This window comes from Musa acuminata, chromosome BXJ2-9 (genome assembly GCF_036884655.1).
Source record: "Musa acuminata AAA Group cultivar baxijiao chromosome BXJ2-9, Cavendish_Baxijiao_AAA, whole genome shotgun sequence".
Lineage (NCBI taxonomy): Eukaryota > Viridiplantae > Streptophyta > Magnoliopsida > Zingiberales > Musaceae > Musa > Musa acuminata.
The window spans coordinates 44,522,501-44,548,764 of record NC_088346.1 but is presented as its reverse complement, the minus strand read 5'-3'; the positions used below and the strand labels follow the sequence as shown (position 1 = coordinate 44,548,764).

Genomic DNA, 26,264 nt, shown 5'->3' with positions numbered 1-26,264 from the left:
TCAAATTGCAATGAAAGGATTAGTGGGAAAAATCGATGATAATGGCTTTAATAGAAGTCAATATACATGCATTGTCATAATAACAAGTCTTGATTTATTATTTTATTGTTAGTGTCTCATCAAAGTTGATTTGATTTAACTCGTTCTCTTCTGAATCTTTTCGCGTTAGTGTCAATCCCAATCATCACCTCTGTATTTATATATATTATACAAAACAAAAAGTTTGAGAGAGCTTAAAAACTCCAAATAAGAGTTTGAAATTAGTAAGATAATATCGAGAGACGTTACTATTTATAGCGTCATTGAGCTTTTAAAGACATCAAATGAATCATAATCATAATTAAAAATATTTAAAAAGAGACGAGTAGCTAATAATTATATAAAAAAATTAAATCTAAAATCAAAGGATATGTATTAGTCCTTTCTCTCTAATACCAAAATTTATAATAATAATCGATATTATTGTATAAGCATATACATATAATTTTTAGATTTTGAAATATATAAGAAAAATTTGAAAGAATAAATATGAAATTCATTTAATTCAAAGTGATATAATATCAATTTTGTGGTGATTCAAAAGATGTATGATGGAATTATAATTATCAACAAAACCAGAAGACCGTGTAAACCGGAAAAACCCGACCGAATCGAACCGCACACATCGGTCCGGTTTTTTCTTGGTTCACAAGCGAGCAGGTCGATAGACTCCGTTTCACGGTCGTATGGCCCACAAAACGGCGAGGAGAGGAACAGGAAAGGAGGAGAAAGGGTGTGGCAATGGCGGAAGAGGGCAAGCCCGACGCCCAGCTGTTCCAGCTTCTCTCCACGCTCCTCGAAGAGGTCTCCTACTCTCTCTCTTTCTCTCTCTTCCTTGCTCTTCTTCTGGTCGTCGTGTCCCGTCTTATCCGTGATCTGATCGATATCTGTGCAAAAAGATGTTTTTTCTGTCGCTTCGGCTGCTACCGATATTTCTGTTCTTGGAGGATTTAAATCTCTGCCCTGTCCTATTGATCCTAAATTCTTCCTTCAGATCTGTTTATGTTAGTTCTTGATTTTGAGGTATGCCTGGTTGAAATTTTCGGTTTTTTTATTGTGATTTGGATCGTTGCTTATGCGGCGATGAGATACAAATACACTCAATTGCGGATCGTAATTAGGAATATTATTCCGATGTCAGGTCGATCATGAAACTAGAAATTGCAATTTGCGATTTCGAATTCCCTGTACACGGAACTTTATGCGAACAGCTGGACCACAGAATTCTTGAGGGGAGTGCTAAATATGAATCTTAGTTGAATGTCTCCCTGTTAAAGGAGTTAACATAATCAACCTGCACGAAAGAGTATAGAATACCCAAACATTGACTCTTACAAATTTGAGAAACAAACTTAACATTGCTAAGGGTAAATGGAGACAATTGGTTCAGAATGAGAAAATCAAAAGAAAAGGGAAGCAAGAACTACATGACAGACATGTGGTCTCCTATTCCGAGATATATTGTTTCTTTTTCTTGATAATTAGCCAATTAGTTACAATGTTCTATTTCATTAAGTTACATTTTTGGGATCTTATGGCTTGTAGTTGTTGTATTATACAAGCATTCCTATCCTTAAAATCAATGTCATCTTCTCTCCAGAACACCCTTTCGGCACATCTCTCTTTATATTCCTCATCTGTTGTTCTTATTTTTCTCCTTCTTTCCTCTATTTCTGGTCCTAATTCTGCCCTACTGAAAGTAGTTATTGCGCTAGCTATTTGAAATAGAGAATTGCTTATAGTATTACCCTGCTGCAAGTTCGTAGCATTCTTTTTGTTAATTGTAACTTATATGTCAATCATCTTTATGATATCTGGCACATTGGAAACAATTGCTTATTTTTGTTGGCATCATAAATCTTGGATCATACTGTATCTAGTCATCTAAGCAACCCATAATCTAGTAAAAATGATTTTGTGTAAACTTTATTAAATCTCTTGGCTGTTGATGTGGAAAATGAATCTTCAAGTCAAGCTTGTGCTTGCCAGCCAAATCTTCAGGCATGCTTGGAATAGGATTTTATGTATGCTGATGTCTCTATCCCCAAATTCTCCAAACTTGTATGCATTACCAATATTCACCAGTGAGCACCGTTGAGCAAAGATGCAACTCTGTCTCCTTTTCAACAGAATGGTACTAGTGGGTAATTCATAAAATATGTATTCTCAATCCTGCATGGCATATTCCTTTTTCAAGCTAGACCCACAATGCAGTTTGAAGATTTTGGCATGATGTTTTGGTAGTCCTAATTTAATGTACTCAAGTTTGAGCTAATCTTAATGTGGTTATGCTACGAAGTCATGGCATGGGTTGAAGGAGACAATGAAAGTGACATTCTCCTAAATATGTCATTCAAGTAATAATGTTTTTAACATTTTGAATCTTATTTCTAAACTGTCATCTATCATTGTGTATTTTATATGTCTGCCATTTGTCCTGGAAATATTTTACTTTTTTGGGAGTCCAGACAGGATGATGCATTATGGTCGTGAATATCTTTTTGTAGTCAGTGTGTGTCACACTCCTTGACTAAAACAAACATGTGTAGGTCGAGACTTTGAGCAACCAAGAAGAAGTTGAACTCCGAGCCAAGATAGAAGCACTTGGATTAGAAGTCACCAAGGTCCCTCCTAAACCATCTAAGCATCTCGATGAGGTATTACTGCACGCCCCATGATTTTATTCGATCTATGTGTTCCCAGCTGCATTTCCCATGGTGTCTACTTGTTTGTCCAATGGTTGTAGCTTGAAATAGCTGAGGAGTTGGATAAGCTCTCGGCAAAGCTCGATGAAGTTGACCAGATGATATCCTCAGCTATGGCTGCAGATCCTCAGGTGCAGTCTCTCTTGAGCAGCACCGCTGATGTTTGGATGCCGGTCATCACCGCAAATGCCGATGAAAGGCGAGCTTTCACTGTTACAGATGGTGAGAGCAGTCATGAAGAGCAACCGGTTCTTCCCAGTCAATGAGTCTGCTATCGTATAAACCGCTTTAATTGTCCATTGTGAGCCCTAGGAATAAATTTATTTGTTGCTGGTTTATGCTATGACAATAAGCATATTTTTTTCTCTGTTTGTTGAACAAATGGCTTTGAACTTATAAATACTATCAGTTTATAGATCAAATCAATCTACTACAGCAAGGATGGATGAGGGTCAAATGTTTCTTTGTTGCAGGGTTTTTGATTTCAAACTAGTATCAGGGCATTGTTTCATAACCCATTTAGATACAAGTGATGGGATTAAATCAAATGGAAAAAACCTATTAGTGCACTTGCTTGTTGGATGATCAAATGACTTAACAAGCATTGGATCTAATTTGGAGCTTTATTTGACCATGTTGACCATCAACTTTGCTCTCAACTTCTCAATAATCTCCTCCAACCTACATCCATATGAGGTGAGAGGTACTAATAGATGGATTATGTACTGCATGTATGTTTGGTACTTGTAATTGCAACCAAGTCCTACAAAAAACAACTCAGTCAGCCCATTCATGAACAGAATTACGCTCATATATTTTGACAGCATAATCTCTCAATATAACAACATAACAAGTCGTAATGTCCCAACTACTTATTAAGCTCTGATTTAACAGTATAATCTCTCAATGCAACAAATTCGAGAAGTGTCATCTACTTTGGATTGCATGCATCACTTCTCGTATCACCTAAACACAGAGATCCTCATCATTCTTCATGTAATGAATGATTCACTTAATCGCCTAAACACACAGTATAAAGGGAACAAAAACTGCTCATCATTCTATGAATGCAAAGCCTGCAACCTGCAAGTGATTTTTATTGGGTTTGCAGTCACGGCTCTGAGAGGTTTATGAACGAGTACTCGTCGTTCTCTTTGCTGTCTCCTACCGCCTGTGGCTTCTTTTGTTCAGCTGATCCAGTGAGCAGGTCAGTGGGAGCTGCAAAGGTTGGGTTGGGGGTGGCAGTGACCGCTGGTGCCGATAGCACCTCAGGAGTAGCATACTGTAAGCCTTGGTCGGAGAGGTGCCGCCGCCGAGAAGGCGATGGCGATATGCCGGTGGCCTTGAAGTGAGGAATTGGGTGCACTGTGGTTGCCTTGGGGCTTCCCTTGGGACTGGTGTTTGGAGACCGGGATGGGGAGTTTCCAGAGCCCTTTGGGTTCTTCTTCTTCACAGCCTGGTGCCATTTCTTGAGTGCTTTGGATGTTTGTTCGTCGAAGATGGACCTCTTCATGTGCGAACCCATCTGACGCAAGTGAAGAGAACAAAACATAGATCATTGATCGATCATGAATGATTGAAACCAAGGTCTGCCAAACCGGATCGTACCGCCCGATATGGGCGATACATACCGATCTAACAGGTCAGTGGTATGCGGATCGCCTCGTACCAGTTTGTACTGTAGCAGTACTGTAACAGTGCTACGGTGCTTGGTACACCTGGGTGTACCGCTCGGTACACCGTACCGTATCGGTACCGAGCCCGAGTCGAAACGTTGGTACGGTACGATACGACAGACTCTGATTGAAACTATAGGGAAGATACAGACAGTTTTATGCAAAATTCACACTCAAAAGAAAATGCTAGATCGGTTCTGATACCGATTAAGAAAATACTAGATCAATTCTGATATCGATTATCACGACGAGAGCTAATGAGATAACTGATCTATTAATTTCGTTAAATTTAAACTACCTGAGTTAAATTTGATAATAGTATACTAAATCAAACTGTCAGGTCTTAGTCTACTTCGGATGTGGACTAAATCGGGATTCCTACAGTATGATTAACAAAAATATATTGAGTGTAATATTAATTTTCCTCCGAAAATGTATTGATTACTATATTCTTAAATTAGGTTCAGTCTTGGCACATGATAACTATGCATCTACAACCTACCTGGAAGCCTGAAATGAAAACAAGGTGAGGAAAACTTGCCTGAGATACAAGTGCATATAGGGGAAGTGTAATGTAGCTACACAGAACTTGGACTGCAACCCTGCAAAAACGCCAACAGGAAACAAATATAAGCCCACAAATCTCCTGAATGTGATCCAGCTCTAGCATCATCTAAATCTTCCTTGGTCTTAAGTTGATAACAGTTCGTATATATGAGATTATATACCAGCTTGCTTTCGAGGCCAAATGCCAAAAGTAATTAGTTTCACAGGTTTTCATCTGGAAAATGAACTTAGATAAAGCTGGAAAGAAAGTAGATAAACTAGGGCAATGTACATGTTGATATTTTATACTAGCAGACAGAGATCTACTGTTGTGATTGATAGTGATGTAATAATAACACAAGCATTTTGCATTAGACAAACAGGACTTCTGTATATTCTTCTGAAACTGCAATACAACAAAATCAAATACTGAATTCTAGCCAGCATTCGACCTTAGAAATAGAAAAATGCAACAAAACTCACCCAAAGCAGATTCTGGCAATCATGAGCTTAGAATTATCTTGGAAGCAAGAGTGCAAGCCAAACTCATACTAAAAAAAAAAAAGAGAAAAACAGTTTTGAAAAGAGATAAGTACAGAATCATGAGGCAAAACAAAAAAAAATAAGAAGTGGAGAGAGAGAGAAGGCCTAACCCATATCCATATAAGATATATCAGTTGAAAAGCATTCTGCAAGAAATATAAAAGAACATTTCAGATAATTTGCAATACACTAATATAATCACATCCATAGGTAGCAGTATGCCCATCAATGAAAAAGGAAAAAAGGAAAGAAAAAAAAAAAAAAAAAAAAAAACAGAACATGCAAGAATTATAGTGTTGATGGTGAAGCCCAGAAACCAAGTTCTATAAAGTGGGTCTATGATATTGAACAAGATCTAATCAATCTGGCAGAGTTCCAATTTTAAATTTTGAAAAAAAGGATATAAGCATTTGTATGTACCTATGAACTAAATTGTTGAATTTTTGTAGAGGGACTTAAATTGTATTTCCCTTTGAAATCTTCCCTATAACCCTACAAAAATTAGGAAATTCATACATATACTGCAGAACTCTAGATTTCTCAAATAAAATCCTTATTGCATCTTCCATATTTTGATATCAAGTAAATCATGATTAAAATATTTGGGTTAGTTTAAGCCACGAGTCAAACGACTCTTTAACTATAACTATAAATGATCAATTTGAAGGTGTTAGGCATGGTTTGCCTGGTCCATACTGATGTATCAACTGACTGGTCCATCGGTATGATATGTATCGATCTACCAACACATGATATGGTGAGATTTATTGACAGATCAATATATACTACCCATATCGAGCGATACAACGCGATGCGACGAACCTCGGTGTTAGTTAATGTTGTTATTGGTAAAAGAAAAAATATACAGGAAAATTTGATGCTATTAGTAACTACCATCGTCCAAGATTTTTGGAGTTAAAATATTGATAATTATCTCAGGAAAAGTGGTATGACAATGAGTGACAAAATATTTAGAGGGGTGAAATTAATGTTGGTAATTGTCGCTAATGACCATCAAAATGAAAGCAAAAGAATTTGTGAAGAGGGATGATAAGAATAACTAATAAGTGGCCAGTTGCTAATTATGGGTTATAGGAAATGGAACGAGAGAAAGCAAGAGACTGAGGAGAAAAGATGAAGAGGAGAAAGGGTGGTTTCCACCAGCAATCACTAAAGGCTATATATCCTATATATCCAGACCACTTTAATTTTGTTGGTGCAATCACTACAGTTCTTTAAAGTTTTCATATAAGAAATATATATTTTATGTTGAGATTACCATCAGTATATGATAGTATAAGGTGTTCAGGACTAAATTCCATAATTTTATGGATATATACAGGTGTTACGTCAGATCATAACTGTTGTATGTATGTATATATATATATATACACGCATATTTTAAGAACTATCATGAACAGAAACATAATTTGAAAGATCAACCAAGAAGTGGATTCTTTTGCATCTATTGATCACTATTCATAGATATAAAAGGAAAATGTACCTGAAACAATGTAAAATGGATGAGAAACAGAATGAATTGAGGACGACCGAACCAGAAATGATGGTCGCTAAGCTGTACAAGAGGAATTCCCTGGATCACTGCATGTCTCTCTTTGATCTCGAGAGCCATCCGAGTGATGATAGCTTGCAACTTCGTTCCAACAGCCAAGATTGTCTGCAAAAGTAATTTTTTCATCAGGCTGAACAGAGAAAATGGCCAGTATAGCACCGTTGTGCTATATGTAGCTTACAATAAGAGGAATGACGGATATCCAGAATAATAAAAGCCCTCCTGGAAGCAGAAGAAGTTACTGTCAATTATGGCAATGGAACTGGTCATCCAAAGATAACCCAAAAACAATATGGAACAGATTAATAGGTGTTTCGGAATAACGAACCTTTCACATTAACTAGCAAGAAAAGCACTGCTGAAGCCCATAAGATAGGACTGATCAACCACAAAACGAAATGAGTCAAAAGTTTCCAGGCTAGAATGAGCAAAATTAAGAATTGAAATGAGAACAGTAAGAGGTGCATTTGTACAATTAAGCACATTGTTGATTAGTCCATAACAGTACATATTTGTACAAATTTCAAGAAAAGTGCATGCTAAAAACAACTAAGTTTCATTATCTGCAACAAAATAGCATCATATTCATTGAAAAGCTGGTTTCTGTTGAGTTTGAACTGTGAGTGGCTTCATCAAGATGGTATTTCTAGATATCTCACGTAGTTGATGTTCTTTATTTACATCAAGTGTTAACAAACATAATTAATGGTTGCCAAAGTGATTTATTAGTAGGTGTGATAATGTCAAAAATCTGGATGTATAGAACCAAGGTCAGAAAAGATATGGAGTTGTTACGTAGGAACCAAGGTCTGTCGTACCGGATTGTACCGCCCGATATGGGCGGTACGTACCGGTCCAACAGGCCAGCGATACGCGGACTGTCCTGTACCGATCCGTACTGTAACAGTGCACTGTAGCACTGTAGTAGTGCTACAGTGCTCGATACACCTGAGTCTACCGCTCGGTATACCTGGGTGTACCGAGCGATATACCGTACCGTACCGGTACCGAGCCCGGGTCGAAACGTCGGTACGGTACGACAGACCTTAATAGGAACAGACAACATATACCTTGTCTTAGGAATCTGACACACACATGTATCTGTAAGTTATAAGTGGTATAAAGTGATAATTCCATAGAAAGAAGACCTACAAATATGTAATAGTGATTACAGCAGAAAAATAAAAAGTACCAGTGACTTGTGGTCACTTACAATCCCAATGACAAGTCCAATTACCGTCTTATTCGCTGGCATTTCCTTTTTCTATTCATCACACACCTCACGTGGATCTAGCTTTCAACAGCAGCAGAACATGTAGTGTTATTCATGTTAATGGACAAATATTATTCTCATTATGTTTATTTCATAATTTTCATTGCCTATATCATATCAAATACAGAAGTCCTATACTTAGTTTCCTTCATACTAAGACCATGTGATAAATCAAATATTCAATCAAAGCAGAATACCTTGAGGGCTACCATTGTGCTTATGATTTCTTAGCAGTTTTCACTCAGAAAAGAAAATATTCCATACTGATTGACTTGTGATAATGCAAGTAATGCTTGAGCTAAGAAATTCAAAAAAGAGTCCCTATGATATCTTAGAATAGTTGGTGGAAGTCATCAAGGAATGCCTAAAATTTTGATCTGATGTCAATATCAGTTAGCAACTGAACATGTATGACACCTGCATAGACTGACATACTGACTCTTGGCAAGGGTAAGGAGGAGGAGAGGAGGAACTGGAAGAGGAGGTGGGGGAGGAGGACCGGCAGACTAATTGTGATTCATGCCAAAACTTAATTCATTGCATCAAAACAGCAAAACACAATAATGAGCCAGTTTAATAAGTTGACAATAGGCATATAATTTAGAGATGCTTCGTGATTTATTACATACCTGATCCCCACAACAACCTTAAAGTCATCCTCCAGTGACCTTTCAATGTATTTTTGGAAATCAAATTTACTACCAGGAGCTAGATGAACCTGTAGAAATTGACATAAACAATGAAATAAACAAGAATTAAATTTGAAAGTTGATGCTTCTACCATGAAAACTCACAGTGATGAAGCCATGTCGCATGGCCAAATAATCAGCTTTTCCAACAGAGATAAAAAATTGACGAAAAAAGCTAACCTGCAAAAGCAGCATTATCAGAAGGAGCACCATCTCCATAACAAAGATAACACACTTAATAAATACATGACATTTTCAGTAGGAAAACAAATAAATAGAAAATTTTAGCATATTTGCAAGTTCAATCAAACTAATAGAAGTTTGAAATCATTGAGCAAGTTGTGTTATCTTGAGATTAAACAGGTTGAACACATTGTTTTATGTTAGAATGTGGTTACACGTGTAAATTATCAAGCAAGTTTAATTACAAGCTAAAAAGTGAATTTAACAAACCCATCTGTAAGATTATCTTACCATGTAGAATGAGATTGGGATTCTGTTCCAGAAACTTGTATGTTGTCTCACAAAAGATGTCTCATGTGAAAACCTAAATCTTGAGGGATCTGTACCATTTGAATGCAACAAAACTCATTTTTATTTAAATGAATAAATGGAAAGAGCAGTTGGTGAAGAAGGTAGAATTGCCGTGTTTAAAAGAATAAAAACCATGCCCCACCAGAACTGTCAAAATACAAATCTCACCTAGTCAACTAATTTGACAGATACATGAAACCTGGCTACAGACAAGTCTCATGTTTGAACACTGTGTGATTATCTCAACTTGGATGGAACAAATACACCAATAAGAAAGGAAAACAAAATGTTCAACACAAAGAAATCTGCCTCTACAATGGGACATTTTACTATTTTGTTGCTGATATGATCTATATTTGTGTTTTGAGCATAAACAAGCATGTCAAGCAGTACTGCTCAGAGAATTTAGAGATCACTGCTAATCATGGAAATACATGTGTTGAATCTTGCATCAGAGGTGCAAAAAAAATAGTCAACCATTTTTAGTGATACATCATCAACTAGATCAAGAATTTATATATTGTTTTAAAGCTGATTTTATTAACATACTGGACCAGTATGGTACTAGTATATAAATTGGTATATTGACTTGTACCATCCAGTATCATTGTACAAAAAATAAGAAAATAAAAATGAACTGATATATTTTCGTATTGAGCTTTCTATTTTGACATTTAGCAATTAACTGATAATAAATTTCCAAAAAACTGAATTGTAAGTCTATTGCACAGAAAAAATAATTTGAATTTTAAATACCATTTGAGAATTCATAATCTAAAGATAAAGTCTCCTTTTCCCACTCCTTCCACCCATGAATCTGCATGAAATAAATTCTTTGAGAAAAATAAGTTCAATATACTTCCTTTTACTGATGCAGGAAATTATTTGAAGATTACAAAGACAAGAATCAGTAGAAATTCAAGTAACTACTCACCTTTGCTCTTCCAAAAGCCATTGTAAGAGCACTATAGAAAACATGAAAGATGGCCAAGAAAAATATGAATATGTGCAACTGATGTAGGCCATGTAATGAAATCAGTGGTACCTTCCCCTGCTCAGAAAGAATAGTGAATCCAGAAAGTACTATAAAAATTAACTATGTTGAAAAAGGGAATAATAAGTGAAACAAGGTCTAGTTCTAAAGAATTTTAGATCACATGTAAGCAACTGAAGTACAAAGCCGCTAGAAAAATTTTGACAAATCAGGAAATGTTGATAAATTTGCATGCTGCAACTCTTCCAGTTGGTAGGTTAACAACAACATTTAAGTACAGAATGATCAAATCCTGTTAAAGATACCTAAAAATTCTGTTATCTTCATGACTTTTACATTCTTCCTAGTTCCTACCATTAGCCCCACATCAACTACCATGACATCCAGCTTTGATGTCTGATGATGGTATAAACTATAAACTATAAACTGAAATCAGCAATAAAATGGATTGTAATACTATTAGTTCCAAATTGAAAGTGAAAGAATATTTTAGTTGGTTTATATGACTAAAATAGATCTAATATTTCTAGTTTGAGCATAAGCATCTTGGGCCAGTGGTTCAAGTCTATCAAATTAATAGATCAGTTATCTCATTAGATTGGATCATGACAAATGAAATCGGAATGGATTTAGTATTAAGCATGGTGAAGGAGAAAGGGCTACCTATAAATAGAGTTGAAAGCACATCACCACCACACTAATGCTTGATTCCAAGGCTTTCCATGATACCAAAGCTCACTACAATACCAAGGCTCTCTATTGAAATGGATATGGTTCTGAGAGCAATAATTAAGTGCTCATACGTCAAATCAGAATGGACTTAGTATTAGACATGCTGAAGGAGAAAGGGCTACCTATAAATAGAGTTGAAAGCACATCCCCACCATACTAATGGTTGATTTCAAGGCTTTCCATGATACCAAAGCACACTACAATACCAAGGCTCTCCCTATATTGAAATGGATATGGTTCTGGGACCAATAATTAGGTGCTTATATGTCAGATGTACTATTACTTTCAGAAAAGGCCTTATTTACCATGTTGATTATCAACTAACATCCTCAGATTCATGCTATTCGGACAACAAAATCATCCTATGAGCAATGAAAGCACTCTGGACTCATAATGAAAAACCAAATATGCTTCAAATTGTAGGCCCAAATCACAAAATTTACTTACTTTGGAACAATGAGGATTTCCTGAAGACTCTACTAAAATTCTATGCTTTAAACTGATTCCGTCTGGCGTGCCCCATAAAAGCCTCCTATGGTGAGTTTCACCCTCTTCAGTTTCCACCTCCTTCAGACATGGCAACATGGTATCTGCAGCTTCCTCAGGTATGCAGATTTGGACAATATAGTTCTGTCCAAATGTCAGCAGTAAGGATATAAACCCAAGAATCATCAACTCTGCAAAATCCACCACGAGTCAATGGTGGTTACTTCAATATCAAATCTACAGTCCCTTCTAATTGCAACATAACATTCATACATTACTTTGACAGGGATGTCAAGTCACAAGGAGATTAAAAGATATGAATCTTTCACAAAAGGCAAATCTTTCCAAAAATATTATGTTTATGCAAATTGGGCTTTTCTAGTTACTGTTATAATTGGTTCTGTTTGTTACGAAATATGAGTTATATTAAGTTTTGGAATTTCTTTTCAAAAGCCAGTGTTCTTTCACTGAAACTAACTGCAGAGAAATCAGTGTATAAAGGACTGATAAGTAGACAATAATTCATCTCATATTTTGCCTGTTCTAGTGATTGATAGACTGAACCAATAGTTGAAATTAGCTGTCCAGATGACTTATGTGGAACAATGCTTGAAAAAGGGTTTAGAAAGCTACACTAGCAGATGATACAAATTTTTTATATTGTCATTTTAACGTATCATGGCCCAACCAAACTTCAACTAGTCTGGACTCAAGTCCTTATAGCCCGGGCAACTTTGTCTCGAACTGGTATGCACAGCCCAATATGGATGAAACCACCGAAACAGGATCCTTAGCTTAGAACTAAAGATACCTACTTTTGTTATGAGTACTAATGCAGCTACAAATGAAGATTTATATGAGCTTTTGAATCTGATTCAGGATGTAAATGTGGATAAGAGAACTATAAAACATATATGCATATGGAGATAGGATTACTTTGGTACATACTTTTTTTTATCTATGTACAGCATCCTAGAATTTGGACAATGGTGACCAAGTTGTATGCTTCGTAACTGGTCAAGTTCCACTTCAGAACTAAGAACTTTTGGTTGGTCATCAATAAATAATAAGATATTGACTAAAGGTGATTCAGCGAAGAGAAAACGGAACAGGGATGACTTGTGCAGCACTTGTGCTAAAAAAAACTGCTATCATCCACCCCTTTATTCTCCTTTGGTGAAGAAACTGCAGAAGTAGAGAAAGGCCTGTTTCTGTCAAACCTTAATGGAGATATTGGACAGAGGAAACATTCAAGCAGAGGAGATAATTAATAGGGATCTGCTGTACGTAGCTTCCATCTGATTGTGGAAAGAAAAGAGAAAAGATAAATAAGAGACTTTAAACAGTAAACCTCAGTATATTTATTTCAGTCTTAACTTCTGGTTAGATGCAGCTTCAGCAAAGAAGACAGAAGATTCTAAAATTAGCGGTTAATAGTATTTATTTTACTAAGTGTAGATGAGTTTCTTCCAAAGGAAAACTATGAAGTGAAGATTAGACTGGATCTTTTGCATTCTATTTTTCAGTTTTAGGTTCATATAATTAGGAAGAGAATGAAACTAGGTTCTTACCAGCTTTAATCTTCTCAAGAGCTTCGAACATGGCCTTCCTGTGCCTCTCTGCGAACCACTGTCAACAAAGATGATGTCAAAAGCAAACTTCACAGGCATGCTGAACTGAAGAAGATAAAACTTCACTACATTGGTTTATGCTAGAGCTAAATGATGATATAAACCATGCTGTTCTCCACTTCAGCTCAAAAAATATATGATGATGGAGCATTCAAGTAGTAAATTCACTTAGGGAGACACTAATATACAGAATAAACCTAGCATAGAAAAAAGGCAGTAGGCAGGTCTAAAAATCAGAAAAACAATGCAAAAGACACTATGTTATCACAATATGAGAGAAGACAGTATCTTTTTTATCCTTACCTCTCAATTCAACAAACACAATTACATGAAATTCGTGTAGTTTTTCTTTGCAAACAATTCGTCATATAAATAAATGCACAACAAGAATAGGACCAAAAATTGTGGGTAAAGGAAATATCTTTGATTTGTGCATATAATCTTCCATCTAAAAGAAATTAAATAGATAGAAAAGAGAAATGAACATGAATTAGTTACAAAAATAATCTATAAACTCGTTCCGATATGGCCTTATATGAGACAAAATTAGAACAATGGAAACCCCAAACGGGAAAGCTCAAGATAAATGCGATAGATTATGAAACAAAATTAATTGAAGATAACATCTTTTTTATGATTTAGGTCCTAAAAAACAATATGTTAATATTAGAAAAAGAAAAGGCAGAAAATAAACACGCACTTAAAAGAAAAGGGTACGAAGCTGGATCGGGTTACCTCTCCGAGGTGGTGCAGGCCCTTCTCCAACAAAATGGAGATCAAGATGATGACGGCACAGACGGAGGCCACCGCCCACGTCGGCGTCTGGTCGAGCTCTCTCGAGTGTCCACCGCTACCGCCTTCGGCCATTGCCAATCTCCTACACGATACAAAACTCTGACCTTTCTCCAAGGATCAAGAAGACAATGAAAATGAATAACGGGAAAACAGAGAGAGAGAGAGAGAGAGAGAGAGGGATGAGGGAGAGGCAGAAGGGGAAATTGCCCGAAGAAGAGATGGTGGGAACCACAAGATCTAGCAACGGTAAAAGGCAAGTAACATAATTAATACCGTACTGCGGCCACCCGTCTCCTCTACCTTATTGTTGATTGGTCAATTTGATGACCGCTCGGTTAGAGCACTACAATCTGACTGCAATAATCCTCGTGGGCCCCACAGAGCGGAGTTTCCACGTAAGACGAGAACGCCGCTGGGTCCCAACAAACCGCCCCGGTATTTACTCTGTTACCTATTCCTTTCTTATTTGTCAGCTTAAACAAATCCAATTTGGGTTTAATCCAAATGCTTGAATAATTATTAAATTTAGAAAATTAGTAGGATGATAAATTCATATATAAGTTTTGATTCCTAGTACCAATTATTTCAACAAAGTAAGTCTATTTCATTTCCCAAAGCTCATCAAACTAGATCATCATAAGATGATTATAATGATTGCCACATAATTGTTCAAAAATAGTACATCAATGGTAATAAATCATAATATCTCAATTATTTGAGATCAACTATATCTATTCTTATCATTACTGAGATCTGTACAAAGCAATTTCCTTGCTAGAAATTAAAAAAAAAAATAGATTTTTATTTGTAATATAATAAAAAGAACATGTATCTATATGAGCCCTTATCGATACAACATTGTACCAAGGTCTGTCGTACCGTACCGTACCGGCGTTTCGACCCGGGCTCGGTACCGGTACGATACGATATACCGCTCGGTACACCCAGTTGTATCGAGCACTGTAGCATTACTATAGTGCTACAATGTACTGCTACAGTGCTCGGTACGATATAGGACGGTCCGCGTACCGCTGGCCTGACAGACCTTGCATTGTACATGAAATTATGAATCTTGATTCCAACTTATTTCAGGAGGAAAGAAAAACTTTAAATTGATTAATCATATATGAAACTAACATATTGGATTAAATGCAATAAAGAGCAAACATCTGATGCAAAAATTGTAGCTGATATTGACAATTGAATAGAAGGTCTGCACTTGAGAGCTCATGCATCCTCATGTCAATGTTACATTAGACCTATCATCATCTTCTATGGGTAGGAAGGTAATGGGACAATGGATATTTCATACGCAAAACTTCATCAAGGGGAAATGTGATCTGCATAGTTACAAGTATGATACTGTGAGCCAACACTTGTATGGTAATAGTATTTTGAAACTCTCAGCTTGCAGAGTAGTAAGCATAAATCAATCATAACTTTCAATGTCAGCATTGACATTGTTGGTTGGCTTCTCCATCTGTCCTCTCTTGGATCTGTTCTTGGCATCTTCTACCTTGTCATCAGCAAAGGAGAGGAACTTCTGAAGCCTGTGACCGGATCGAGGCATTTGCTGGTCGCTGGAAGGGTCTTGGTCATCTGGTGGAGGAAGCTGGACAAATTGGCGTATCATGACGATGAAGTATATGAGGAGAGCCAAGAAGCACGACATTCCACATATGAGAAACAAGCCCCAGAAGCTGCTAAGATGAAGCCGTTCTGAGTCGATTTCATCGGTTTCAGAGATGCAAGCAGCCCTTGTGAACCATTTGTCATGGATCCTCTGGAGATCTCCATTCTCGGATAAAGTCAGTATTGCAGTTGACACGTCAACAGCTAAAGGAGAGTCCCTCGGAAAGACCTAAATTGGAAATGGTTGGTTTGTCAAGAAACAAAGTGGTCGATGCTAAAGTTGCATGCATGAAACAAAGAACTAGCTGCTTATTATACTTTGGACATGACATAGTGAAACTAACTGTAACATCAAAATATTAAGAGAAAATTTGGTTAAATAGACAACAGATTTATGTTACCTTGGTGGCTTAGTACGACAATCTAGAATGGACAATCATCAATATGATCAACACAATGCACTTTGCTCCTTGTTTTTTAAGCATCATCACTGCAGCCGGCTTTTAGAACAGATTATTATTCATCACATTTAGTTGTCCTTTTCTTTGATGTTTCCTTAAAAAACATATCAATGCATAGTTGCATACCACTAAATAGAGCTAGCTTATCTATCATAAGCCTGATCAGTGAGTTGATGGTTTATGAATCTTATGGTAACATGCAAGGGATCAGCAGCTGTGTAGAAGTGTGTTTGTGCAACTCTAGATCAGGAGACAACATTTTCAAAAAAATAATTCAGCACAATGTATGTAAACACAGACAAGTCAATCAAAAACTGCAGTTTATAAAGCACATTTACAATGACAGAAGTTTCTACTTTAGAAATTCAAATATCTGAATAAATAACCACCACATACAGAGAGTGAAAACTATGAACTCTGCACATGCTGGTTAAATGAACTTAGATCATCACGGCTCTTTATCTACTTTACCTTACACATTACCACTCAATCCTCTCACTGAAGCCTAAGTGTACTTTTCTATTGATCTCATGCACTGTTCCTGTTCCTGTATCAAATTAGCCAAAGTAGGATGCCAAGTCTCTCAGTCTTCGCCTTGGATTAACCCACCAGGTCTCTTGGAAGATGGTACTTGTGATTTATCTATATACTCAAACTCTAACATACAGCCATCGCATATCTCTTGGAGTAGCAATGATGTAGAACAAGGTAGAGAAATAGAGAGAGAGAGAGTAAAAGAGAAGTGAGATTAGAGATTAAAGAGGAGAGAAAGAGGAATGAGATTAGATATTAGAGAGGAAAGAAAGAGAGGAGTCAGATTAGAGATTAGAGAGGAGAGAAAGAGACTAGAAGAGAGATGATGCAATTCTTTTTCATTCAAATCTGAAGTCATCCATTGACAAGCTCCACTATATATTAGGTGTTTAGGAGTCTTAGTATAATCAATAAAGGCAATGATTCCTAAGAGTAATCTCCAAGGGAATTAACATGCCTTTTAAAAATCCAAAATGTGATTTCTATGATATCTAAAGAAAAAATAAGTGCACTTAATATCAAAGGAGCCCATAGAATGACCAAAAAACTCAATTTTCAACACAACTCTTAGAATTTCTAAGCCAACTAATTAATGACTTTTTTGTTGATTTCTTTGCCTAAAATAATTTTTTTTTTAAATCCTTTGTAATAGATGGTTATCCATCATTCTTTCCCAATGGAAAATAACTCGACCTCAAAGAGCGATTTGCAAGGTACTGGTCTAATAAGTCTGGTGCAAAGTCACAAAATTCCTCTAAAGTAATTCAAGTGGCATCGGAAGTTGGACAATCACGTCACTTGATAAGACAGTGTTAAGTAATGCTAGTAGCAAACATAATAAGGCGATCATCAAGAATGGCCTCTACGTCTTCCTTATGTTGTGGGAGAATCGGTGCTTTGGGGGAATTGTCACATGCAAGAGCATCGATAAACAGAGGAGGCTCAAAAGTACTATGATATGGAGTTAAATCCTCCACATTGAAAACTGGATTAATAATTAAGTCGGAAGGCAAATCGAGCATATATGCATTAGATCCCAGTTTTTAGATAATGGGGAAAGGACCAATGGCTCACACATGCAACTTTTTGAATGAGTTTTTAGGAAATCTCTCAGGGCGAACGTAAACCAAAATAATCGCCAACTTGAAACTCTAGGCGTCTATAATGTACACTAGTAGCAAGTTTGTAAGTTCCATTACCAATGGTAATTTTATGTCAAATTTTAACATGCAAATCATGAATATGTTAAGTGAAGGAGTGGGCTAGTTCTAAGGCGTGATAGTGAAGTGGAAGTGGTGTAAGGTCAATGACATGTTGGATTTCCCATGAGGGTGGCAACTCACTAGGTAATTCTGAGAGTATAACATCAGAAAATTCATCTAATAAGGATTTAAGCTCGGGAGTTAGGTCAAGTGCAAGAGCTAGGAATTTCTTTAACAATGATAGCCACACAAAATTTGTTGTATAGGTTCTCTATTTCAAAAGATTTAGGATCCAGTAAGTGGAGTCCCTTGGAGGTTGGGACTTGTGGAAGAGATTTGAGAGTTCCTATTTTATTTTTTTCTAATGGTTTTGTTGGTTGCAGGTTAATGTTTTTGCCTTTGTATCGATAGGCATATATGTTTTCTCTCTCATGATTGGTAACATCAAGGTCATACAACCAACGCCAACCTAAAAGAATAAGGGCAACATCTATTGGTAGGACATCATGGTAAATCTCACCCTAATAATCGCTCATTTTAATTGGTACCAACATCTCTCGGTGACATATAGAATGGTTTTGTCAACCCAAGATATTTTGAATGGGGTCGGATGTGACTGTATCTTAAGGTTTAGTCTCTTGATAATAGATTTTAAGATTGTTCATAGTGCTACCCCCATCAATAGCCAATTTGCAAGTTTTTTCCCTACTTCCTACCTAAGTATTGAAGATACTTGTCCTCTTTCATTCATCGGAATCACTAGCAGTAAAGAAAATAATACTGACAACATTAACATGGGCATCTTCAATTTTTAGTTCGTTTTTATCACTTGAGTAGGCTTCGGATTCAACTACTTGGTTTGCTTCCTTGATTTGATCCTCAGGTTCTTGTTTTAAGGTAAGGGTACGTTGAGGACAATAGGAGGCAATGTGACCTCTACTATGGCAACAATGACACTAGATTGAAGATGAACTAGTTTAAGAATCAACAGTTGAACGAGTTGGACGATTCATGGTTATGCCAGGGCTAGTAGTGGAGATTTTTAGCATGATAGAGCCACTACTTAGGGAAGATTGAAATATAGTTTTATTGTCGAGAAACTGAGAAGATGCTAGACGAATTGGATAAAGTTTGATGTACTTCTCAATCTCAAGGGCTCGTCGGGAAGCTCCTCCATGGTGTCAAGGAAACTAAGGGAGACTTCCTGTTGGATGTCAAACATCAACCCATTAACAAATCTTTGAAAACTGATGATTTTGTCTTTTTCTATTTTACACCTAAGTAAAAGTTCCTCAAATTGAGCCAAATACTCTGCCACACTAAAATTTAATTGTTTAAGGCTTAACAATTATTTAATGAATTAGCTTCGAAAGTAGGTCAATAAATATTTTTCCTTAAGTTTTTATTTTATGACTTTCTGATGGGAGGCTTTTAACAGGGTTTAAGACTATGTTAGATATATTATCAATATTTCCTAGCAGATCCTACCAGTTTCATTTTTATAAATCGTATACGTTCGGCATCAATCATTCCATACCACTCAAAGTAGTCTTTCATGCTATTTAACCAGTCAACAAACACATTTGGGTCAAACATACCATCAAAGTCTTGCATATCCACTTTGACTCTTCTAGCCATTTACCCCATATTATCAACAAATCGAACTTATTGGTTTATTACTCGAGTTTGTTGATTTGTAGTAGGTTTTAGGAATTCATCATTGAGGTTAAAAGCTTAGTCATCAGGAATTGTTAGAGCATGATTATGAATAGTTGCCCTATGGGTAAACCTAAGATTTGTTTGAACGGAGCCTTAGTATAATCAATAAAGGTAATGATTCCCAAGAGTAATCTCTTAGGGAGTTAGTGTGCCTTTTAGAAATCCAAAATGTAACTTCTATGATACCTAAATAGTAAATAAGTACACTTAATACAAAAAGAGTCCCTAGAAAGGCCAAGGGACTTTCAAATTTTCAACACAACTCGTAAAATTTCTAAGCCAACTAACTTGTGACCTTTTATTGATTTCTTTGTCTAGAATAAATGTTTTCTTTTTAAATCCTTTATAAAGTTAGATGGTTCTGCATCAAGCAACCCTCAAGGTTTCAAATATTGATCGGACTAGTATTCACCAGTCCGACCAAGTACTAATATCAAAACATAACCCAATGCCATACATAGTCTCATTTTTATATTTTTATTATGTTATTCAATGATACAAACTGATACGCATCAGTCTACTGTGTGACATGCTAGTACTGTACCAGTCTGATTACTAAAACTATTATTGAACCAATAAACATTTACATTCAACACTATACCGGAGTCCTAGAGAATCTTTCCTTTTTGAGTTGGTCACTTGATCCATTGATGATTCAGTAGAATTTTCTAAAGTTGACTTGGAACATCTATATGTTATCAGTTAATAAAGTCTCATTTGCAACAAATTTAGTTTTGAATTTGACAATTGACACTAACCTAGATGTGACTAAAACGAATTTGACACTAATTTAACAAAAAATTAGCTTTGAATTCGACACTAATTTGACACTAACTAAAGATAACAACAAATTTTCATTCCCAAAAAGTACAATTTGACACTAACCTAGATGTGAGTAAAACTTGAACTCAAAATAAGACTGCCTACATTCTTCCTGCAACAAATTTGCTATCAACAACCTATTATCCTTACAAAAACCTTCACCTAAAACAAATATTTAGTTGTAATAGCAAGAATTCTGAAGTACTTCCATTATTTGACAAAAAATACAAATATACACATTTTGGCCACAACATAAAGAGGTAATATTTTTAAAACTTCCAAGATTTAGCAAATATAAGTTAGCATAGCCACTTATATGTTCATTAACAGCACACAAACTTCTGGAGTTATGAAGACACCTCTCAAGTTTTGAATTGCATATATCCTAGATAAAAATATATTTCATGATATAACACTTTTAAATTTTAACCGTAAGTGTCATCCATCAAATTTAGCTCGAGAAGACTTCTTTATACATACAAGCTCTATATCAATTTTACTTTCCAATACTCATATTCAAACTTCCTAACAAGATAATCTAAGTTGATTAATCAAACATCCTTATGATAATTGATAAAGGACATGCAGAAGCATATTGATATCAAGAAGGAATAATTTCTTTGCTCATATTTACAGAACAAGAAATCATGAATAACAAACAACGATAAAATTTTAAAATGTCAAAATAGCTTTTGAAGATACTCACGAAACCCCAGCCACTTTTGGTAAATTCCGACCCAACAATTGCAAATTTGCAATTAGTTGACAGGAAGAGCTCAACATAGGCACGCTCGTCTACAATGGCAGCAACACCCCCATTCTCAGGCCCCAGTTCAAGAGCTTCAGCATACTCTTCTGGTGATCCAAGAGCTTTAAGTCTGGATCTTGGAATGCTGAGCTCCTCAACCATATAGTTTTCAGCAAATGAACCTACTTGAAATCCAATGAGTTCATCACTAGCTATTAAGCTGTCAATTCCTTTTATAGGAGATGAGAGTTGTTGCACAGTAAGAATTGATGTCAAACTTGCAGTGTAGCTAGACTGGATAATCAGAACCACGAAAAGCCATATTATCAGCACCACACGTCCTAGAGTGCTCACAGTATTCTCTCCTGAGAGAAAGAAAAGACAAAAGTTTTATGATTGTCTATCTTGGGCTGGAAGAGGTATCTAAGAGAACAATCGTACTCACTATGTGCAAAAAACAAAGTTGAAAAGCTGAACCTGCAATGGACCAATAACAGATTAGAAAGGAAAGAGGAAAAATATAAAACAAAGTAGTTCAGCAAAAACATCATTCTAAATATGGCTCAAAAAAAGTCTGTTACTGATATAGCATATCTAAACTCATAAAATGGTTTGGCTTGCAAAGCTACTCTACAATTTCTTGTGCCAAATATTGATACACAATAGAAAGAAGGTACGACCATAAGATTATCTACATTGACCTAGATATTTTGTCGTATAGTGGTTGCAAAATTGTAGGATTTGTCTAGATGTGATTTCTGGCAATGTATTGTTCAATATCTCCTCTAGTCTAACAAGGAAAGCAAGAACGTTTTGTGTAGATAAGCCAAATTTAAATGGTTGATGATAATTAATTAACATAGGAATCACTTTCATTCAGAAATTAAATCGAATTTTGACAATTTTTAAAGTGTAGGCTCTTTTCACCATCGATAGAAAAGTGGGGCTTCTGCAAAAGTTCATTTGCTTGTCATGTTCCATTTGTGAGACATATTTTCATAAAGCTTATAACTTACCAAAAAACTGTAACTATTTGTTGTCGTGGTGGACCACGAAATTCATCATTGATACGGTGCTCAAGGATCCATACAGCAGCTCCTACGACAAGAAAGGAAAGGCCTGTGACACACCACATCTCCAGAGTAAAAGGCTGCAGAAATGCCCAAGCATTTGACTTGTGTTTTCTAATGGGGGCTACTATAACAAGCCCGGACTCGATATATGGCTGTGTGAAATCAACTATCTTTGTTCGATTAGTGACAATGGCAATGTCACCGACAGCAGCATCAAATGCCTAGAAAGAGGAAAATTATAAGAATTAGTAAAATCAACACTGTCAATGAATTCCTTGTGGATATTTGTCTACAAAATTCTGGTTTTATAGAAGATATTTTTCTATTAGACTTACCCCTGTAGCAACCATATTTGCAAGTTCAGTGTAGCTAGGATTAGCATGACCATTACCAAATGGTATCAGCTTAAAAGGAACAGCATAGGGCAGTAAGTTGACAGCAGCAGTAAACACATCAATGCAGTAACCCTTCACAGTGCCTGTAGTTGGTGATTTTGAGACAAATTCCTTATAGCTGACTCTGTCAGGGACACCGATTTTAAGCTCCTTACCATTATTAGGAAAGACCCATCCTCGAGGTTTTGTTGTTGTTTCTCCAGGCCAGATGACACTGTAGAGCCGATCACTCCCAGGGGAAACATTAAGCGGCTTTGAATAAAGGGTATCAGGGGACACAATTGACAACCCAGAATAATTGGACCAAAAACCAACAGTTCTCGACCCAGTTCCGATTACATTTATGATATCAAATGCAGGAAGAACAAGATTCCCATCAGAATCAAATCTAAGCAGTCCGGTTATACCTGAAAAATTTGACTTTCGGACTTTATCCAGCAGAAGTTGTCCTCCATCAAAGATACTCATCGCCTCAAGGTGAAGAGTCCCTCCCTGTGCATCATGCAAGCTTTTATCATCAGAAAATGAAATTATTCCACCGTCATCAAAGAAGGCATCTAGTGCTTTAGCCAACATCCACACAGTGTCATAAGCATATAAGCCATATGAGTTAAGTCGGAAGTCTCCAATATTCTCATTTCTGATCAAGTTTCTCCACCTAGAAATGAAGTCTCTCTTCTTCTTTGAATCAGCTGTGTGCTGACGAAGTGTAAGAACTCCTTGCATTGTCTCCATTGTACTGGAAGCAAGGGGACCTCTCGAATCTAGCAGAGATGAAAGCCAATCTGTAGTGATCCAAACATACCCATTGGTCATCATTTCAAGATAATGTGCTATGGAAAGAATCATCGGACCATATTCTTGATTTGAATGTACAACAATAACACGAGACTCCATCAAGGCAACCTTGACTAGTAAATCTGTGACGTCATTCCTCGTGGCTCCAGGTGAAACTTGAGCTTTATATGATATCTTGCAACGCCTCTCTGCCAGTTTATCACCTAAGGCAGCCACACCATTTCTACCATGGTCATCGTCAACATAGACAGCAATCACCTGGCTCCATTGATAGTAGTCTACTATTTCAGCTATAGCAGCCATTTGAAACAGATCACTTTGCGTGGTCCGAACAAAATAGGGATACTCGAGCGCATTCAGAGTGGGGTCTGTTGCAGAAAATGACAGCAAAGGGACATGGAGCTCATTGGAAACATGAGAAATGACATGAGCGATGGTTGTACACTGCGGCCCAACTATCGCAACAGTATCAGTCTCCATAAACTGCAAAGCTGAGACACGAATGGAATGCACAACCAGTATAATTACACTATCTCACAACTCAAGAAATCACGAACAAAAAGTAGATAGAAAAGGCCGATCACCTTCCATCATGCCCAAGAACCCACTGCAGTTGGTATCTCTCATTATGATCTCCAGCCTTGTGCCCCGAAGAACAGACGGGTCAGAGTTGACATCGTCCTCCGCGGCATCAATCGCCACCTTTGCAACTCTTCCAATCGTCGAGTCGAATGTGAAAATCGCTCCGACGTGCACGACAGTGGGCCTCGAAGAGGCGTTCCGAGTCGCTCCACTGGTGCTTGAGATAAGGCAAAAGAAGAGCAGAAACAGAGCCAGCATCATGGTGATGCAATGACTCAATGCTTCTCAGAGCTGGAACACACCACAACTTCTCTGAGAAAGCAATAATAACCAAGAACAACTCAACATTCAAGATCCTTCTGCCAGACAAATACCCCACTAGACGGCCTGCGTACTACTACATCAAATCCATCGAAAGGAGCAGCACAGGGAGTCGAAGATAGATAAATCCCAAAGAATACAGAAGTCAGGAAGTTCAGGAAAACAAATCCAATCATCTCCAAGAAGATTGCTTCAACAGAACATATTATGCTGTAATACAACCTAGTCAAGTTGCTACAAGATAATGGGGCAAAGAACAATCTTGACAATGGTGAGACAGATAAGCCCATCATATTTGTGAGATACAAAACAAAGAGAAAATTTTCAATGGGCAAAGAAATATCCATCATAAAAATTCAAATTAACACCAGCATGATAAAATCTCATGGATAGGGTTTTTAAGCTCAATCAGGAAACCGAAACCACTTCACAGAAACAGTCATTCGTGGATGGAAGACATCCTCACATAACTGAGAGAGACTATCCTAACACTACAATAAACCTAAGGCAGGCGAAGAAAAGGTAGAACAGAAGTAAAAGAGCATTGCTCACCGGTTATGCTTGTGAATTGGAAAAGCTCTAGGCTCCAAATAGCCTCCTTTCGGCTCGGCACTCCGGCATCGCTGAATGCCCGAACTATAAGGAGGAAAAATGTGCCATGTTACATGAATTGGAAGTGGAGAAGAGCACCTCTGCGGCACGCGGAATTGGGGCACTTTGAGGTTCCATGGAAGACAGACCAGCATATGCTGAGCCCACTCTTAGGTTGCACACTTGGCAGGTTCCTGTTGGATGCAGTAACTGCTGGAGGAGCTGCGGACACTGGTCTTACCGAGATAACAGATCGGAAGAAGAAAGTTCCTTCAAAGAAGAAGGATCAGAAGAAGAAAGGAATCAGATCCTGAAGGAGCAGCATTTCTTTTGGGATGCCACCTTTAGCTCTCCGCCTGCTGGTATCAGTACTCCCAAAGAGGTTCTCTCTCTGTGTCGGACTTGGCGGTCATGTGGCGTCCTTCTCACTTCTTTACACACAAGCTCATGAACTCAGATGAAGAAGAACCACACAAGCTCTTGCAACCCAGCAGTCAATTACCATGATCGAGTGGTACTTCTACTCCTAGCTCAGTAGCATGACACCAGAAAGCACAAAAGAATGGCATATGTCCCTGTCATCATAAATTGTCCATTCTCGTTTCTTCCAAGATTGTGTCAGCAGTGAGAAGACAATAATGCCCACTGGCGACAAACACAATCCAGAGAACGAAAAGTAAAGGTGCCTACTACCCATGTCCATCCAGGTAGAACCTTACTCGACACTCCTATCACTGCATCGTCCTCGCCTTGGATTGGCGCTACAGCATCAATTCGAAGACGACGGAGACCGACTTGTCCATGTTTAAAATATGAGATAAAAGGATAAGAATCACGTGCAAAGCACCTGCATAATGCAAACAAAAGTCGAGCCATGTCTCTCCAAAGGCACTGCCACTTCTTCTGATGCATTTAGATGGGCATCTGATCCTGTCACCACCACAGATTCCTGTTTCTCTGTCCTTTCTACTGAGATAATAAAGAAAGGTCTTTGTTATTTTAATTTGGCTTTTACTTTCTATTCTTTTCAATAATTCTAATATTATGTCTTCTATATATTGAAGTTGATAATAAATAAATAAATAAGAAACTTTCTGACCTTGTAAAATTGGCATTCTATAAAATACAAATTAAGAAATAAAAACCAGAATAACTATGTTAGATTTCTTT

General features: G+C 37.0%; 3 protein-coding genes across 4 annotated transcripts; 1 reads left to right on the top strand and 2 right to left on the bottom strand.

Annotated features, from left to right (window-relative positions):
• Window positions 1-688: 688 nt before the first annotated feature.
• LOC135623566 (uncharacterized) lies at window positions 689-3,166 on the top strand. Its single transcript, XM_065126687.1, has 3 exons — window positions 689-843; window positions 2,589-2,696; window positions 2,786-3,166. The coding sequence occupies exons 1-3, from the start codon at window positions 781-783 to the stop codon at window positions 3,008-3,010; spliced, it is 396 nt and encodes a 131-aa protein (XP_064982759.1). The 5' UTR covers window positions 689-780; the 3' UTR covers window positions 3,011-3,166.
• Window positions 3,167-3,855: 689 nt separating this feature from the next.
• LOC135622070 (MLO-like protein 9) lies at window positions 3,856-14,377 on the bottom strand. Its single transcript, XM_065123707.1, has 15 exons — window positions 14,157-14,377; window positions 13,362-13,419; window positions 11,752-11,981; window positions 10,513-10,629; window positions 10,335-10,395; window positions 9,519-9,607; window positions 9,150-9,224; window positions 8,985-9,073; window positions 7,411-7,460; window positions 7,264-7,304; window positions 7,014-7,187; window positions 5,620-5,655; window positions 5,450-5,517; window positions 4,923-5,022; window positions 3,856-4,269 (listed from the first exon to the last, which is right to left on the bottom strand). Exons 1-15 carry the CDS (start codon window positions 14,286-14,288, stop codon window positions 3,856-3,858), a joined length of 1,734 nt encoding a protein of 577 aa, XP_064979779.1. The 5' UTR covers window positions 14,289-14,377.
• A 1,009-nt stretch (window positions 14,378-15,386) lies between these two features.
• Window positions 15,387-25,590, bottom strand: LOC135623565 (glutamate receptor 3.1-like). 2 transcript variants are annotated; one of them, XM_065126686.1, is made up of 7 exons: window positions 25,056-25,590; window positions 24,185-24,494; window positions 22,743-24,091; window positions 22,351-22,628; window positions 21,780-21,811; window positions 21,293-21,699; window positions 15,387-16,077 (listed from the first exon to the last, which is right to left on the bottom strand). In XM_065126686.1, the coding sequence occupies exons 2-7, from the start codon at window positions 24,441-24,443 to the stop codon at window positions 15,646-15,648; spliced, it is 2,757 nt and encodes a 918-aa protein (XP_064982758.1). In that variant the 5' UTR covers window positions 24,444-24,494; window positions 25,056-25,590; the 3' UTR covers window positions 15,387-15,645. The 2 variants fall into 2 exon arrangements, with proteins under 2 accessions (XP_064982758.1, XP_064982757.1); XM_065126685.1 differs by having other exon boundaries at window positions 24,185-24,473.
• Window positions 25,591-26,264: the final 674 nt, after the last annotated feature.

What these genes read in the sequence shown, in the direction of transcription:
- LOC135623565 (XM_065126686.1), bottom strand. Translation starts at nt 24,443, where the DNA reads ATGATGCTGGCTCTGTTTCTGCTCTTCTTTTGCCTTATCTCAAGCACC. An exon ending in GTTCTTGGGCATGATGGAAG is followed by an intron (nt 24,092 to 24,184) that starts GTGATCGGCCTT and finishes TTCGTGTCTCAG; the next exon opens with CTTTGCAGTTTATGGAGACT. An exon ending in CAAATAGTTACAGTTTTTTG is followed by an intron (nt 21,812 to 22,350) that starts GTAAGTTATAAG and finishes GGTCCATTGCAG; the next exon opens with GTTCAGCTTTTCAACTTTGT.
- LOC135622070 (XM_065123707.1), bottom strand. Translation starts at nt 14,288, where the DNA reads ATGGCCGAAGGCGGTAGCGGTGGACACTCGAGAGAGCTCGACCAGACG. An exon ending in AGATTATGAATTCTCAAATG is followed by an intron (nt 9,608 to 10,334) that starts GTATTTAAAATT and finishes CAAATGGTACAG; the next exon opens with ATCCCTCAAGATTTAGGTTT. An exon ending in ATTGCCAGAATCTGCTTTGG is followed by an intron (nt 5,023 to 5,449) that starts GTGAGTTTTGTT and finishes GCGTTTTTGCAG; the next exon opens with GGTTGCAGTCCAAGTTCTGT.
- LOC135623566 (XM_065126687.1), top strand. Translation starts at nt 781, where the DNA reads ATGGCGGAAGAGGGCAAGCCCGACGCCCAGCTGTTCCAGCTTCTCTCC. An exon ending in TCTCCACGCTCCTCGAAGAG is followed by an intron (nt 844 to 2,588) that starts GTCTCCTACTCT and finishes AAACATGTGTAG; the next exon opens with GTCGAGACTTTGAGCAACCA. An exon ending in CATCTAAGCATCTCGATGAG is followed by an intron (nt 2,697 to 2,785) that starts GTATTACTGCAC and finishes CAATGGTTGTAG; the next exon opens with CTTGAAATAGCTGAGGAGTT.